This window comes from Muntiacus reevesi, chromosome 1 (genome assembly GCF_963930625.1).
Source record: "Muntiacus reevesi chromosome 1, mMunRee1.1, whole genome shotgun sequence".
NCBI lineage: Eukaryota > Metazoa > Chordata > Mammalia > Artiodactyla > Cervidae > Muntiacus > Muntiacus reevesi.
In genome coordinates, this window is record NC_089249.1 from 237,556,645 (window position 1) to 237,575,362 (window position 18,718).

Here is an 18,718-nt window from a genome sequence, read left to right on the forward strand (position 1 = left end):
AAAGAGCATATTTCAAAGTAGTATATTAATAAAAGATGCATAATATCCAGTGAGAGGAAAGAGTAGCAGATACTCTCACAGCCTGCTGATGAAAACGCAAGGTACTATGGTGTTCTGCCGTGCCAAGTCGCTTCAGTCGTGTTCGACTCTGTGCGACCCCATGGACAGCAGCCCACCAGGCTCCTCTGTCCAAGGGATTCTCTAGGCAAGAATACTGGAGTGGGTTGCCATTGCCTTCTCCAATGGTGCTCTGGGAGGTCAGTTTTATGGTAAGTATAACATTCTTAAATGCACATAACTGTCAATAGTGCATTTCACTTTCAGTAGTTATCTGAAAGGAATACTGGCATATGCACAAAGAAATGTGTTTCAGGGCATTAAAAATAGTACAGTTTGTAATAGCAAAAGATTGGAGACACCTACATATATCCATTAATGGGAAATAATTAAATAAACTGTAATATGTATTTTTAGTACAGAAGATTATGTAACAGTTAAAAATAATGAGTTAGATCTATATGTCTGAGTGGGATGATCTCTAAAATGCATTGTTAAAGAATAAAAAGCAAGGTCCAGAAAAGTACACACAGAATGGCTCCATTTATGTAAAATGAAGGAGAAAAAAAATCTGTGAATCTGTATGTTTTTCTGAATGTTTGTAAATGCATTGAAAAGATTATAGACTAGTGGTAATTGTTGCCTAGGGGCTGGGTTAGTAGGATAAAAGCTGACTTTACTTTTCATTGCTACAGGTTTTATATTTCATTCATTCATCTGTATTTGTTGATGTCCTACTTGTGGGATTTTTAGGAAAAACATACATTTTTCTTAGATTGAGTTAAAATAGCCAATCTGGAGAATTAATTTTATGATTTGTTAAATTATCCATCAAGCAGCATATTGTGTATTTGTTACGTCGCAGGAAATAAAACGGGCAGGATTCCTGTCCTTGCAAGGCTTACACTCTTGTGGAGTCAAATAGTTTTCTCTTCTCTGTATAGGCTACCTCCACTCTTACAAGATTCTTCACCTCCACAGTGAAATACCTGATACCAATCTCCTGTACTTTTCATGGCCTCAGGAAGAAATAAATGTAAGGAAGAACAAAGTGTGAAGAATATATACATAAGCCATCTCTAAACTGCTCTCTCTGCTTAACAATCATGCTGCAGATTTCCAAAAGCAGGAGGGATAAAATAATATAGTATTAGTAAAATAGGTTTCCTGGGCTTTCCCTAGAAACCCTAAACTCTATGACCGTTAGTGTGGGGAAAAGGCACCAGCTCTAAACAACTGTCTTAGTAAAGGCACTGCTAGAACAGACTCTAAGTAGTAGGCAACTGAGCTTAAATCACTAAAAGCTCTCTGGCACCCACACAGAAGTTCTAATACACAAACTTCACTTTACTGTAAGATCCTTTCTGCGACACTCATGAAGGCACAATAATTATTTATAAAGAAGAATGCCAGCCTATAGGAGTATCCTTTGAGGCCTTTCTACCAGCTGGAATCTCAACATCATACTAGGATTTAACTGCAAGTCTGTTCACACACTGGTAACAGAAAATTGAATTTATGTTTCTGAGAAATCTCTGAAGCAAAGTATTGATATTTCATAGAAACTCCTATGTTTTCTTCTTTTCTTACACATGCAAATGAAAAGTCCCCAGTTTTCAGCTGCTAAAACAGCTAAATACTGTCATCATCAGAAAAATTAAATGCTTGTCTCAGAGAAGGAGCTGTTGTGTGGAAATTCCTGTGCATCTCAGGACAAAGGAAAAAAATGTTGTTAATGATTCATCTTTGCGAAAGGATAAATGTACTTATCACACATGGCTTTTCACAGTTTCACAGCTAAGAACAACTGTAAGCCAGGGTAGCAAGAAAATTATCAGAGTTGGGAAAGAGGCATCATGCCTAGTCACTGAAAATCAACTCCAAATTTTCTCCTACCTCCATCAACCTATGAGACCTTGGGTAAATCACCTGACCTTTCCACACTCTTTCATATTCCAGTGCCTTCCTCATGCTGCTCATTCTATCTGGAACGCCTTCTTTGACATCTCCTCCAAGGCTGAATTCTTCTAAAATGTTGTTCTGTGAAGTTTGCCCTCATTCCCTTAACCAAATCAGCTTCTTTCCTACTCGTATCCCCAGTCTACAATGTCCATACTTCTGTTATATCATTTATCACATGGCATTACTATTGCACATTTATCACTTAGTTTAATTTTAGCTTATCATGTTATTTTATAGCCATCTTATGGTATCAGGTTATATGCTATTAGTTCTACTCCTACTAATATTTACAATATTATTAGTAGTATTATGAGCACTTTCTATGTGCCAGGCCCTATATGATTACCCCTAATTGTCATAAAAGTCCTATATGATGGTGTTTTAATTATTACCATTTTTTACAGTTGAAAAAAGTAAAAATCAAGAAAGATCATGCAAATGATTAGTAGTGGCACTGAGGATCAAAATAAAGACTATTTTACTATGGCTTTAATTACTACCCTAAAATAGTACCTGTAAATAGGAGTAGATAATATATACTATATTCTTACTAGGTGTCAGATTCTGTACCATATGTTTTATACATAGTAGCTAATATGATTCTCAAAAAAGCACTGTGATGTAGAAATTGTGACTATGATTTTCATTTTTTTTAAATGAAATTAAAGGTTCAGGATGGTTAAATGACTTGCCTGAAGTCAAAGAACTCTGGAGGCTGGATTTGAATACAGGTCATTGTCCCCCGTGCTTAAGCGCTTATCCACTACTCTATTCCATTAACAGATGGGAGAAGTTTATTTTAATCTTTGAAAATACTATACAAATTTTTAAGAATAATCCATCTGGAAACAGAAAACTCGAAAGTTAACCTCTTCTGAGTCATGCAAGTGATCAAAATCTAACAAACCCCAGAGCACTCACCTTAGCACATGTGTGGATCCATTAATGGTTGTGGTTGAACAGGGGACAGTCTGGCCCAGAATGGAAGGTCTTCGGTAGCGTTCATCATCACAGCAGAGGATGATGAGGAAGGCACGTCTAAAAGACTTATTCAAGAAGGCGTAGAGAAAGGGGTTCAACCCAGAATTGATGTAGCCAAGCCAGAGGAAAGCGGTCCACACCTGCCCAGGAACAGTATAGTCTACGAATGGATCCACAATATTGGTGACAAAGAATGGAGCCCAGCAAAGGCAGAAGCAGCCCATGATGATGCACAGAGTCTTGGCTGCTTTGGTCTCTGTCCTCATGCGATGAGTGCTATGCTGGTCTGTTGGTTGGAGCCTGCCCTCTGTGGGGGCTCCTGCCCGTTGTAGCATCTGGATCTGGTGAGCATGCTCCTTAGCTGTGACATAGATGCGATAATAGGCCAGCACCATGAGGAGAAATGGGATGTAGAAGGCTACCACGGAGCAGGTGATGGCATAGGGCTTGTTGACCATGAAGATACAGTACGTAGAGTTAGAGTTCTGATTGAACTTCCTTTTTTCTATCTGAGAGTTAGAGGGAAAGAGGAAGTGAGGAAGTAGAGTGGGGGGAAAGGAAGAAAAAAGTGAATAGGAAGAAGCAGGAGAGGAATGAGAAAAATTGTAAGAAAATACAAAGAATGAAAAAGAAGAGAAAAGGAGGATTTGGAAGGTCGAAAGAAAGAGGAAAGGAATAGAGAAGGAAAGGGAGGGATTGATAAAAGAAAAGGGTGAGGGGAAAGAAAATGAAAAAGGTTTATCAGCAAAACTTTTGTTTTTCTTCTAACAAGCCTACAGCATATAAAACCATGACGGTAGAAAAGGAATATGCTTTTGGCTGCTTTGGGTCTTCTTATCTCTCAGTATTTCCATAAAAATCTTCTAGAATTTTGATAGGAACTAGAATAGCATAACTGAGGAAAAATGACATTTTTTCAATGTTAAGATTTTCAATTCACAAGCATGATAATTCTTTCTCTTTATGTAAGTCTTTCAGAATTTATTTCAGTAATATTTTATATTTTTATATAAACATCTTTTGCCAGATTTAACCTAAATATTTGCATTTTTATTCTAATGCAAATAGTACTATGCTAAATTCATATTCCAAACTGTCTGCTGCTAATATGTAGAACTCTGAAAAATTTCTGTATATTGGCTATGTATTCAACAATTTTGTTAAATTAGTAACTAATATTTCATCTTTAGATTCTTCTGAATGTTTTCCATGAATAATCATGTGATCTGCAAATAATGACAACTTCATTTCTTTCTTTCTAGTCTTAATACCATTTTCCTTGCATGTTGAACTTAGTAAGATCTCTAGTACAATATTGAATAACAATGGTAACAGTGGACACCATTGTTCCAGTCCCAGTTTTAGGAGGGGAGATTTCAATATTTTACTATTAAGTATGACATTTGCTGTCAGTTTTTTGTCAATGCCCTCTGTTTGAGAAAGCTTCCTTCTATTCTTACTTTGATGAAAAATTTTTAAATTATGATTGTATGTTGAATCTTGTCAATGCATTTTTGATAGTAATAAGATGATCATGTGGGTTTTCTCTTCTTTCTTTAATTTATACAGTGGCATATAGTGTTGTATTACTGGTAAAAACCTCACTCGCCTTGAATACTGTGATATACTAGATTCATCTTAGGAACTGAAAGACTTTTCTTCCACCTATAAACTCTGCATGCTGCAGTCTTCTCTAGGAATAGATCTTGGTTGAAGAGAGCTGTGTAACCCAATGACACTTCCCCTCCTGAGGTCAGCCTGCATCCAGTGTGAACATACACGTGAATACAGATATGAATAAAAATATGTATGATAAACAATATGCTATTTCATCATTGTGTACACATTTAGTATCTTGTCTTATAGTATATTGTAAGGTTATAGTATACCTTCTTATTGGATTGACAATATTATCATAATCAAATCTCTTTTTATCTCAGTATTACTTGCCTCAAGTCACAGGAACTTAATCCTATATTTCACCTAGGAACAGAGATTCATGATTTGCTAATTCAGTATTTGCAGCAACTTTATTACCATGAATAGCAAGGATCAGCTACACATGTATAGAGAACACCTGGGTTACGCTAGTTTCTCTCTAGGCCAATTCAATGTGCAAAGGAGTGAAAGATACGAAATGCAATTACAATATCATGGAGCAAACACTAAGCATGTTAATAGTAAGCAGTTAAATCCCATTCCCCAGTTAAATCCCCCTGAATTAAACAGGGGATGCTTCTATCTCACTGTCACAAAAGAACACAGTTCACTAGGTTGTTTCTCTTGGAAGTTCTACGTCAGAAGGTAAGAGTGCTGAGTCCTTGTTACAAATTTTGATGCACAGAAGCTTATACTTCCAAAGGTCTTCTCCATTAGGGATTAAGTTTAGCACAAACATAAGGACATAGACTCTTGGGTTCAGTAAGCCTGGGCTTAGCTCTAGTCACCAGCACTCCCTACCAATGTGACTTAACCTCGTTGACCCTCAGTTTCCTGAGGATGACGACAGGATTACTTCACAGCACTGTTGTGAGTCCTGAGTGAGACAATGATTAAATTAGCACAGGGCTCAGCACACCGTAAGTGTTCAACATTTGCTGGCCATTATTATGTTTATCTACTCATTATTAGAAATTTGAATTTCACTTTCCCCAAGAATGATAAAACTGAGAGCTTAAAAGAAAAGGGATAGGATTTAAAAAAATATCCATACAGTCTCCCTTGTACGGATCCCCTTTCATTTCTCCACTCCTCTGTCCCCAGCATTTCTTTCAGAAGCCCAAGGAACTCTCGTTCTGACATACCACATGCAAATCCTGGCCCAGTCTTGGCTTGGATATCCTTTCCTGGACAAAGAATAAGGCAAGATTAGGGGCTAGGAATGGGATGGAGAGAGGAATGGGCAGCTCCTATTCTGACAGGTCCTCTTGGGTCAGAGCTCACTCTCAATCTCTCCTCCCCATTCCCTGGTCAGAGTCCTGGGATCCATCTTAAAGTAACTGTCTGACAACTTCCTTAGGGAAAGAAGTATATATATATCCCTGCTAATGGATTCAAACCATAGCTTTCAATCTTCAATGAAAGTTTGATATTGAAAACAAAGTATGTCAGAGTTGGAAACTCTTCAAGAGCATCTAGACAGGAGTTGAGAGATGCCTGCAACCTGTGTTTTCCTGCACTGCTCAAAGACACTGTTCCAATGAGGACCCAAGGATCTTCTCATCACAGCCCTTCAGGAAGTGGCTCAGTGACAGAGCTGGGCTCAGGGTCCAGTTCTGGACTCCTGGCCCATCATTCTCTGGAAACCTCCACCCCCATGACAGGTTTTCCGTGGGTCACCATAAGCCTCAAAGGGTCTCAGCATGAAATGAGATGAAGGTGTCTTGGGATACTCAGGCTCTGGAGTTTGTCTGTTAAGCTTTGAATACCTGTTCTGCTATTCACTAGCTGTGAATTCACAGGCACATTACTTCACCATTTTTGAACCTGAGTTTTCTCAGTTGTGAAATGGGGGGAAATTATTATAATTTTCCCAAAGGGATGCTGCTGTCAGGATTACATGTATTTAGTGTACTACTTTCTGGCATACAGTAAATTTTCAAAAATGTTAGCCTGCTTTTTGTTGTTGTTGTTGTTGTTGTTGTTATTCTGTCAGGATCTTTCTTAGGATACCCACCTAACCTGATTGTTTGTTTATTTAGAATCCCAAGCAAACAAAGTTAGTCAGACAGCAAACCCATAGGGTCTGCATGAGTACTCACCAAATCAATTATTCCAATGTTATTCCAGCCTTGCATTATAGGGAGAAAAGAGATAAACATGGGGATGACCCAGCAGCCTCCCAGCATTAATGCGATGCGCAGAGGGGTCATCTTGTTCCTATAGACCAAAGGCTGGCAGCAGATGGCATAATACCTGCAAAGAGAATAGAGGGGGTGGGTGCCAAGGGAAAGGATAGATGAGAGGGAGAAGGAGGAGGCATAATTCATGAGAGAGTTCAGAGGAGAAGGGAAATAAGAAGAGGCAATAGTGGGAAAGGGGAAAATTAGAGGGGGAAGTAGAGAATAAAAATAAAGAAGGAGGAAAAAAGAATGAGAAGGGGAAATTGGATGAGCGAGTAGTAGAGGAAGGGAGAGAGAAGTGGGAGAACAACAGAGAAAATAAAAAGCAATTGTACAATAAAATATTGTATTGTCCAGTGAGTTTCTGCTACTATAAATATAAACTTTAGATCACACCTATGAGAACCATTACCAGACATTGGTCCCATATCCCTCTTCCTCTCCCGATACCTGAGAAACTCAACATATACCGGAGAGTCTGCTCTGTCTCAGGCACAGACCTAGCACTACCCTCATGCCTAGGAATTTTAAAGGCTACTGCCCAGCTCTCTGGGCGTCTGTGTCCAGATATATGCAGTCCTTTTGACAACAACGTGAGGTAACCCAGAGTTGGCCCTACATCTGAGCTCTAAGAACAGTATCTCAAACTTGCCCCATCCTCTTGATACCTCCCTATACTGAGTTGATGCTCTAAGTCAGTGTTCTTTAAATTTTGGTCCAGGGATTCTGCCCTTCCTCTCTATATCAGACTCACCTGAGGAGATCTGCTTAAAATGCAGATTTCAAAAATCTCCTGAAATAGAGCCTGAGGGGGAGGGACCTGCAGTTTGCATTCTGACAAGTGGAAATCATCACTGCTGTTTGCTACATATGTCCAGTTCCTGACCTCCTTGTGGTTGAGTGGGGCCAAATGACTATTTTGGCCTGAGTCATGAATAAAATCGACATGTATTATTTCTGGACTGAAGTATTTAATTGTTTCTCTGATACCAAGAAAGTAAAGTTTCAAATATTTCCTGCTCCATCATTTCCTACCTACTGGTAGAGACCATCTCATTCCCATTTATCAGGGCCTGATCTCTTTCAGGGGACTCTCTGCTCATGGTTTCCAGAGCTCAGATTCTGCCTATGTTACTGAAAGTGAAAGTGAAGTCACTCAGTCGTGTCTGACTAATTGCGATCCCACAGGCTGTAGCCTACCAGGCTCCTCCGTCCTTGGGATTTTTCAGGCAATAGTACTGGAGTGGGTTGCCATTTCCTTCTCCAAGGGATCTTCCCAACTCAGGGATCGAACCCGGGTCTCCTGCATTGTAGACAGATGCTTTACCATCTGAGCCACCAAGGAAGTCCTGCCTATTGTACCAGCTTTCTTATTATCTCCAGAGAGAGGTACAACTTGCCCCACTCGATGATCTGGCCTCTAATTCCTAGACTGTTCCTTGTATGTTGTTCCAATCTTGGAGATCATTACTTCCATCCCCAGACAGTTCACTGAATCTGACAACAAGTAAAATATCATGGTAAGCCCATCAGCCATTTGTCTTTGGAAAAGTCAAAGAAAAAAATGCAAAAAGACAGCCTGGAGGCTAAGTCTATTCTTTAAGATTTTACACCATTTAATGATAAGCCACCCCCTTATAAACTTCATTTTATGCAATTCAGTTTGTTAATTTTTACCACCTCTTCCTTTCTTTTCTTAATTCAAAGCCTAACTAATAGAACAAAGGCTATATTCTCTGACAAGCTGGTGGCAGGATGAATTGGGAGAGGGGGTGAAATGAGAAGGAGAGCCCAGTGTTGGAGCATGAGAAGAGAGTGCCATAGGCTATGGGAGAGGAGAATTATACCCTTCCCTCCAAGGCATCAAAGAGTAGGCGACCACAGTGCATCAGGGAACTCTCTGTGCCCAGCAAGACAGTGGAGTGTCCTGGTCTGGACCAGGGTGCAAAGAACAACAAACCAAAGAATGAGAGCGGGGATTACTCCGGAACTCATTTTCTTTATCTATAAAACTGACATGATAGCCAAATCTAACCAAGGCTAACTCCGTAATGGAAAGAATCACGATTAAGTGGAATTCTCTTCACACTCTTGACTTACATAAGAAAGGCAAATTTTTCTGAATGGCTGTATTAATAATCATCAGAGGTTTACTTACAAAAAAGTTGATGAATTTGGAGTATATGAAAACATAATTTTTTTTTTCAAAAATTGCTCCCTTCCTCACTTCCTACTAGAGGGCCTAGATTAGCTAGATTATACACTGGCTTTGTACATTTACCATCTTCCCTCTTCTTTCTTGGTAATAGCATCCCAAGTCCTTTGGGAATTCTCTTTTCACTTGCTGTTGTATAGTTGGGAAAATAAATGATGTGACTCTGACTTTTCTAGCCAGGGAGTGACCTAATCAGACATTTTCCTGGAATGCTGAATGTCATGCAGAGTGATGCGAAGATGGGAAAGTCAGCAAAGGTCCCTCTATTCCCACAGCTTCCTCCTGCTCTTAGCAGGACTGAGAACAGCTCCTGCTCCTTAGATATTTGGGCAGTCATGCTCTTACCACTTTAGGTTCTCAGTTCTTTAGTTCTTCCTTCAATTAAACAAGCCACCTCATATCATTCCACTAAATTCCCGTTTTTCAGTTGATGTTATGGGTTGAAATGCATTTCCCTCTCCCTAAAGATATGCTGAAATCCAAACCTTCAGTGTCTTGGAATATGGACTTACTTGCAAGCAGGTTCTTTAGAGAAGTAATAAAATGAAAATGAGGTGATTAGTATGGGCTTTAATCCAACATGACTGAAATCCTTATAAAAATGGAAAGTTAGACAAGACAGACACACTCAGAGACAAAACGGCAATGTGAAGACAGAGGATTGAAATGATGCTTCAGCAAGCCAAAAAAACACCAAAGAGTGCCAGCAAAACACTTGAAGCTAGGAAGAGGCAAGGAAGAATCTTTTCCCTACAGGTTCAGAGGGAGCAGGGACCTGCTAACACCTTGATTTCAGATGTCTAGTCTCTAAAACTGAGATAATAAATATCCTGTTGTTCCAAGCCACTCAGTTTGTGGTACTTTGTTATGACAGCTCTACCAAAACCTAATAAAGTTGGCTACAAGAAGTTTCTGCTACTTGTAACCAAAGTTCCTTGCCTCTGTGAAAATGGTAAGGAATGCCAGATATGTCCTTCATAGAAATTTTGTTCTAAGTAAGAATGCTTTCATTTTTATTCACTACACCTCCAGGTCAAAGCTCAAATTATAGCATCTCTTCATCCACCAACCCAAAGAAAGCAATCAAAAAATAACTGAAAAAAGGTGCTTCCCTATCTTTGCTGAATAACTTATGATTTTTGAGGTTTGGAACAGGTACCAAGATACTGGGTAAAGAAAGACAAGAGACTTCAGGAATTTTCTAACCCCATTGTCATGTAGATCCAAAAATTCAAAAAGGCAAAACCAAATCAAATATTTTATAGGACAAAAGGTATGTTTGAAGAGGCAAGATGAAGATTCTTCTGATTTCCTTAAGTAGATATGTATGTTTAGAGGATTATGTTGGGAAGACAACAGAATTTACAGAAACGGACTATGACCACATGGTTATAATCATTGGTAAAGAATCCACCTGCAACGCAGGAGACCCCGGTTTGATTCCTGGGTTGGGAAGATCCTCTGGAGAAGGGAAAGGCTACCCACTCCAGCATTCTTTAGCTTTCCTTGTGGCTCTTTCCTTTCACTTTCTTTTCTAAGCCTAGTTTGGCCAAGGTGATTGTCTGATTTCATAGCATAATGAATATCATGTGGACAATAAGATCTCCCCAAGTTCTGCTGTCCAAACATTCAATGCATTAATTTGCATCGTTGTTGTTTAGTCACTAAGTCGTATCTGACTCTTTTGTGACTTCATGGATTGTAGCCTGCTACGGTACTCTGTCCATGAGATTTTCCAGGCAAGAATACTGGAGTAGGTTGCCATTTCCTTCTCCATGGGAATCTTCCCAACCCAGGGATCGAATCTGCATCTCCTGCATTGACAGGTGGATTCTTGACCACTGAGCCACTTAACTTGCGTTGCCCTTGGCTACTTGGAGCTGCTGTTACAGAAATAATGGTGACAGGCTCTTTTTTGAAATTCAACTTTAAGAGGCATCCTGTGGATGCAGTACACATCCTACCTATCGCTTACACATTTACATACACAGTCTGTGCTCTGAACAATGAGGGACTGGAATAAAGTTGCTTGGAAAGTTCATTTCCCAGAGGAATAAGGTAGGACATAGTGACAGTTTCATGCACAGACAGCTGTAGAAAGTTACTCTTGCATGATGTGAGGTGGGGGCTTCCCTGGGGCTCAGATGGTAAAGAATCTGCCTGCAATGTAGGAGACCGAAGTTCAATCCTTGGGTTGGGAAGATCCCCTGGAGAAGGGAATGGCTACCCACCCCAGTATTCTTGCTAGAGAATCCCAGGGTCAGAGGAGTCTGGTGGGGTATAGTCCAAAGGGTCACAAAGAGTCAGGCTAACACACACACACAAACTGATGTTAGGTGGTGGAGCAAGCCTAGGAAAAATCCTTTATTTCCTACTATAAAAAATAACAATAAGTAAAGGGGGGAAAAGAATTTTATTTTCTCTGAACTATATTGTTGCTGCTGCTGCTGCTAAGTTGCTTCAGTCATGTCCGACTTTGTACAGCCCCATAAATGGCAGCCCACCAGGCTCCCCCATTCCTGGGATTCTCCAGGCAAGAACACTGGAGTGGGTTGCATGAAGTTGAAAAGTGAAAGTGAAGTCGCTCAGTCGTGTCCAACTCTTAGCGATCCCATGGACTACAGCCTACCAGGCTCCTCCGTCCATGGGATTTTCCAGGCGAGAGTACTGGAGTGGGGTGCAATTGCCTTCTCCAAACTAGACTGAAATTGTGAATTACAGGTAAGGATGACTAAGAAAAATACTAAATTTTGTCTAAGTATGTGTTTTACTTAAATATTCTCCTCTACACTTTCAATCTGGTGTCATGTACTACAATAAAAATAATATGATTTTTAAGTGACATGGAATAGAGACTTTAAGACTAAAAACTATAAGGTTTTTATTTGGAGCTCAAATTAAAGCTCTCACTTGACTTTGTGGGCCCAAGATTCTTACCAAGGCCTTGGGGCCCTTGAGACAGTTGTCATAAATAAGCCACCTCATATCCTTCTAATTTCTTTCCTCATATCTCTCCAATCTTTGCTTTCTAGCAAAGGATCCAGAAAAATAAACATCCTCTTGAAGGATATAAATTAAGTATGTGAAAATCAATATCACTGAAAAAAATGATGAATAAAAATTGAGTTCCACTATTAACTGACTAATAAAGGGAGCTTCTTTAACATTCTAGCTTTGTTTGTAGATCAAGGGCCAGATAGATATTAAAAAAAACTTGATTTTGCTTTTAATACTTACTTTTGGATTATATTACCAGCGTTAATAACAAACATATTTTTCCTATAATGAACTGCCCCCCAAACACATGTGCAACATTGACAGAAATAGCTAGTTAAATTTGCAAGTTATTTGGAGTTTACGAAAAGCATGCTGAGTTAATAATAAGAGCTACTCTTCATTTCCTTACCAAGGAAATTTCCTACTTGTATAATCTCATTTGGTCCTCCTCACAACTACTTTTGAGAAAGGAACTATAAATGCACCCATTTCACATATGAGGAAAGACAAAAGTGTCAAGATTTGTCCAAGGTCCCGCTGGTGGTAAGAACCAAGCTGGGATCCGGCCCAGGCAGCCTGGCACAAGGGCCAGGACGTTGACCTCATTACTGTCACTTCACTCTGTCACTCCCCTGAAACCCCCAAGGGATTATTCTAATTCTTTACAAGTCATTTTAAAAAACAATCAAAACATAAAAAATGTTGAATCTCAAAACTTGAAGGATCCTCAAAATCCCCAAGTCCCCACATCTCGTCTAAAATGAAGCATATCCAAGCCTGCATGAAAGCACAAAGGACTGGGAATTCACCAAGTCCTACAACAGTACACTCTAAACTCAAGACTATCCCGAAGTTAAAAAGGTCTCCTTCAAAACTGATTTTCTGTAACTTCCAGTTTTACCCTCTGTCTCAAATTTAAATTTCTATCTCTAATTCTCCTTCTGCACAGTGGTCCTAGATATCTAAGGAGAGCTTTCACGTTTCTCTTGAGTTTTATTTTTTGCGGGTAAAAATATTCCCAGTTGCGTGCAACCCAGATTGATTTTTCATACCAAAGTATATCTTGCAATGTATGGAGACATATTTTGTGGTCATAATTGGAAAGGGTGATGCTATTGACATTCAGGGAGCAGAGGTCAGAAATGCTGCCAAATGTCTTACAATGCACAAGACGGCCTGCCACAACCAAGTCATCTGATCTACAATGACAGTGGTGCTGCAGATGAAAAACTCTGGTCTACAGGAGGTGATTTTCACCAGCAGCAGGGACTCTGTCCTCTGTGTGTGTCAGTGTGCCATTCCCTGTTAAGAATGGTAGCTATAAGGACAGCTTAATTCTCCGGTGTATTCTATACAGATCAGAGAAGCCTAGAATATTACCTTCCGCTCTACCCACCATAACTTAACACAACCTATAGGACACCCAGCAGTAATAAGAGACCTGCTCCTTCTCAGAGCTATGATCTAGGACAGGCTGTGAGAAAGTCTACCCCTAACTGACTTATACGCTTCAAAGATGTTTGCCTGTTCTCAATTGTATCCTCAATGCCTAGTACAATGCTATATACAGAGTTATACTCACAAAAGGGCTGAATAAATAGTAAACCCTGGATCACTGCCAATTAAAATAAATTACACTAAAATGTGGGACCAGGTTTTGAGAATGTGAAAAGCTGTGTCTATCAGAGGGATGAGGAAAGGCTGTCCCCAATAAGTGTCTTTTAAGTTGGATTTTGGGCTTTCCCAGTGGCTCAGCAGTAAAGATTCTGCCTGCAGTGCAGGAGCCACGGGTTCAATCCCTGGATTGGGAAGATCCCCTGGAGGAGGGCATGGAAACCCACTCCAGTATTCTTGCCTGGAGAATCTCATGGACAGAGGAGGCTGGTAGGCTACAATACACAGGGCTGCAAAGAGTTGGACACGACTGAACTGACTTAGCACAACACAGCACAAGGACAGTGGAGGAGAAAACATGATCCAAGTATTATAAAGAGCATGGACAAAGACCTGGGACAGAAATTTTATGTATACACACATCCATCTATAAATATACATCCATGTATCCACATACACACATAAATACAACAGAGTACAATAGCTGGAAGGGAGAGTGTTTATATGGAAGTAGAAGGAAGTAAGCCTAAAAAAGCTAACTGACGGGCAGATCTCAGTGCAATAGTTCTCCAATGATGATGTGCTTCAGAATCACCTGGAGAGCTTGTTGAAACACAGGTACAGGTAAATCTTGAATGGGGCCTAAGAATTTGCATTTCTGATACGTTCCCAAATGATCTGTTGATGGTCATCTGGTGACCACACTTTGAGACAATTGTCTTAGAGGTGTTTGAATGCTATGCTAGGAAGAGTCACCGAAAGTTTTTTTGAACTGGGAAATGTCCATCACAATCAACACTGCTCTACCAAAGGAACTGAATTACAACAAATTCAAGAAAAACAGTGGTTGGTTCACAGGCTAGCTGGATAGTATTCATCAGAAAAAGCAATTCTGTCTCATCTGAGGACTAGGTTAATCCACTGGATTAATCTAGGTCTGTTCTCTAGACTTCCACTGGACAATTCACACCCTTTTTTTTTTAACTAGAAAACTTTTACAAAGTGGTTAAGTAAATGTTTAAATGACAAATGAGATTCCAGATGGCCAGGATTAACTAAAATGTAGCAAGGATATTTACAAAGTAATACATTATGCAAAACATTTCCAAGTATTGCTCACAAAACTCCATTAAAATCCCCTTTGGTAGACCAATCACTAGCTTCCCCAACTATAGCCGTGTGTAACTGTGTGATCAAATTGCTTTTAAATGCCTCTGGGGACACAATTTACTTTGACAACTTTTAGAAGGCAGTCATGTATTTTTAAGTTCCATGCTAATCTTTCCCACTCCTCTTGTAATTAAGGAAAATTCTTCCTCTGCACTTACTAATGCCCTTCCAACCACAGTTAAGGCAGAAGGACCAAAGAGAACAACTTGGAGCTCTAGACTTTCAGAATCAGAGGAGATTTTAGCAGTCATCTTACATTTTTGCATGTGGCTACCACCAACTCTGTGGTCTTAGAATCAGTTACTTAACCTATCCAAGACTCAGTTTCCTCATCTGGGACTGTTATGCCCAGCTCGTTGACTGGCTGTGAGAATTGATGAACAATATGTTTAAAACTTAGAAAGTTTCTGACACATAAAGCTTAAGAAAGAGTAGTTTCTATTTTCATTCCCAGCCCCTCTGATCTTACAGGTATGCGTGCGTGTGTTCTAAGTCACTTCAGTTGTGTCAAACTCTGTGTGACTGCATGGACTACAGCCCACCAGGCTCCTCTGTTCATGAGGATTCTCTGGGCAAGAGTACTGGAGTGGATTGCTGTGCTCTCCTCCAGGGGATCTTCCCAAACCAGGGATCGAACCTGCACCTTTTACATCTCCTTAATTGGCAGGCAGGTTCTTTACCACTGGTGCCACCTGGGAAGCCCTGATCTTATATGTATATATATATATCATAAATATTATTGTAAACAAATTTAAATACATTTTGGGACTGGGACTCTAAATCATTTAACAAATAAAATAGAAGCCACTGAGTTCAACCTCTTTCCTGGACATTGATTCTAAGAAACAAGAGGCAAATGAGTTGATCCCTCAAGGTGAATGGAAACAATGAGACCGTACTGGCTACAAGCAGTGAGGTTGATTAGATGTAGCATCCTCTCATAGACTTAATCCAGGCCCAGCTTTTCTACCTGGCATGGCTGAAGATCACATCTTGGATGATCCACAGGAATCAAATCTCCAATTAAGATAAGGTAAAGAAAAAAATGTCAATCACGGGACAGAAGAGATGAAATATCAGGTGGCTGATAAGACCTGGATTTTGGAATGGAATAAGAAAACAGAAACCTTTCACCACAAATATTTTCACAATTCCTAATCAATAAAGCACAGTCATCTTTAAAATTTAGGAGTAAAGTGTTAAAGATCTTCGCTGAACCAGCAAACCTAAGATTTACAAGTGCATTTTGCCTTTAGCAAGAAAATCAGTAAGTTCTAGTCCCAAATGTTTCATGCATGTTCCTTTTGACTTTGGACAAATCTTTGGACACTACAGATCTTTGTGTCTCTGTTTTCTTATGTGTAAACAGGGTATTGACGTACATCTGAGTTTTTATAATAGGTTGTAACTGTAATGAATTAAAGATGGCCACATCTCCCATCCAGGGACAGGGCATCTGCATCCTTCCCACAGGGCTGCTCTGTGACTGGTTTGACCAACAGAGTACATTGGAAGTGTTGTATGACAGTCCCAGGTCCAATTTTTAATAAGACTCTTGGTTTCCTGGAGTCAGGAGCTGTCATGTAAAAAATCCAGCATGCATCAACATGAGATCATGAATAGGGATCACACAGACAGACAGAAGAGCCTGACTGAGCCTCGCCTTCCAGATGATCCCACCAAGATGCCAGGTATATAACTAATGACCTTAGACCCTCCAGGCCAGTTCCGTCTCCAGTTAAAAGCCATCAAGTGACTTTAGCCAAGCCGAAGTTCCCGATGAACACAACTGTGATATCTAACAATAATGCATGGTTGTTTAAGGCACCAAGTTTTGGGGTAGATGTTACACACAACCAGAGGTAAACAGGTAGCATACAGCCGCGGGTCACTGTGGGGTTTACCAGCTGGGCAGTAATTCTCCTTCCAGGAGGTGATCCATATTTTTGTGGCAGAATTTTAGAGAAAGAGACTGATCTTTCTGCTCTTGATTTTGTTGTATTTTAGTTCCTCCAGTTCTATTCTGAGGAGGTGGAGAACAGAGAAAAGCACCAGTAGCTCAAGAAGAAACCAAAGGCCTTTTTCTTGGCATCCCAAGAGGCTCGGCAAGCTGCCAGTCACCTGGAGGATCAATGGGGAAGACCTCACAGGGATATTCACCAGGAGCCAGGCACAGGAAGCGGCTGAGAATGCAGCCAAGAGCAGAGATAAAACTGTGGGTTCCAGTAAGGAAAAACTATAGGAGTGGAAGGACAGGGAACGACTGCTTCCTGTCAGAGATGCAGAGGGCATCAGATCGAGTCTTTGCACACAATCCCACATACAAAGTGCAGATTTAATGTTTACTATGTTCTTCTTGGTTAAATATTCTTCTGTACACTCAAGATAAGAAAATTTGCAAGAAGGGGAATATCAGCTGTCTAGGAAGGTGTCTCCTGAGTTATTACTGACTAAAGGAAAAAGGATAATCCACTAAAAATATAACCTGCAAAAATCTTAGCAGGGTTTCCTGAACACACAGAAAGGTTTCCAAGGTATACTTTGATATATATGAATTGATCAATCTGTCAGCAGACAGTGGATGATTATCCCACTGACCCTTCCAGACTAAGCCCAAGGGTCACATTCCCTGGAAAGTTCTTCTGGCCCCGAAAAGCTCAAGGGAGAGCTGTCAGAGACGTGGATTGGTTCTTCATCTCTGCATTTTGGGGGAGGGGAGTGGGGCATGCCACATGACTTGTGGGCTTCCCCGGTTGCTCAGTGGTAAAGAATCCGCCTGCAGTGCAATAGACACAGGAGATGTGGGTTCAATCCCTGGGTCAGGAAGAGCCACTGGAGAAGGAAATGGCAACCCATTCCAGTATTCCTGCCTGGGAAATCCCATGGACAGAGGAGTCTGGAGGGCTACAGTCTTGTGCTCAGTCACTCAGTAGGGTCTGACTCTTTGCAACCCTTTGGACTGTAGCCTGCCAGACTCCTCTGTCCATGAAGATTCTCCAGGCCAGAAAACTGGAGGGGGTTACCATGCCCACCTCCAGGGGATCTTCCTGACTCAGGAGTCGAACTCAGGTCTCCCGCATTGCAGGCGAAGTCTTTACTGTCTGAGCCGCCAGGGAGGCCCAGGCTACAGTCTATGGGGTTGCAAGGAGCTGGACGTGACTGAGCAAATAAACAGCAGCTGTAGCATATGACTTGCAGCATCTTAGCTCCCTGACCAGGGATCAGACCCATGTCTCAGCAGTGAAAGTGCTGAGTCCTAACCACTGGACAACCAGGGAAACCCCTCTGCCTTGCTGCTTTACCGTACCTCGTATATACGTGTGACACAGCATTTCTCTAGCTATATTACAACTGCCACTTATTTCTCTGCTACAATTACTGCTATTCAAACCATGTTGCTGTTGTTTAGTTGCCAAGTTGTGTCTGACTCTTTTACAACCCCATGGACTGCAGTCCCCCAGACTCCTCTATGGAATTTCCCAGGCAAGAATACTGGAGTGGGTTGCCATTTCTTTCTCCAGGGGGTCTTTGTTACCCAGAGGTCAAACCTGCATCTCCTGCACTGGCAGGTGGATTCTTTACCACTAAACCACCAAGGAAGCCCATTCCTACTATACACACCAGCTATTTTTTTAGGACACACTTTGTGTCAGAAGTATTCTACTTTATTTCTAATTCCTATGGCAACTCTGCAAGGCAGCATTCAAAGTCCACACTTAAAATATAAGGAAACTGAGGCCCAGAGAATTTAATACACTTGCCGAACATCACACAGCCAGATATGGTAGAACTGGGACTGAATCCCACATTTGCCAAAGTTCATACCCTGGTAATGCTAACAAAAGGGCAAGGCTTGATACAAGTAACTTCATCTAGAAAT

At 40.6% G+C, this 18,718-nt stretch overlaps 1 protein-coding gene across 4 annotated transcripts in view; it reads right to left on the bottom strand.

Annotated features, from left to right (window-relative positions):
• The window catches only part of HTR4 (5-hydroxytryptamine receptor 4), a 179,318-nt gene that overhangs the window by 51,294 nt on the left and 109,306 nt on the right, over positions 1-18,718 (bottom strand). For 2 of the 4 annotated variants that reach the window (XM_065935883.1, XM_065935872.1), the window contains exons 5-7: positions 6,762-6,915; positions 5,805-5,846; positions 2,941-3,509 (exon numbers count right to left, since the gene is read on the bottom strand). In XM_065935883.1, the coding sequence (XP_065791955.1) occupies positions 2,941-3,509; positions 5,805-5,846; positions 6,762-6,915 (765 nt within the window). The remainder of the gene's footprint in view (positions 1-2,940; positions 3,510-5,804; positions 5,847-6,761; positions 6,916-18,718) is intronic. The other 2 variants (XM_065935900.1, XM_065935890.1) reach the window with 1 other exon arrangement.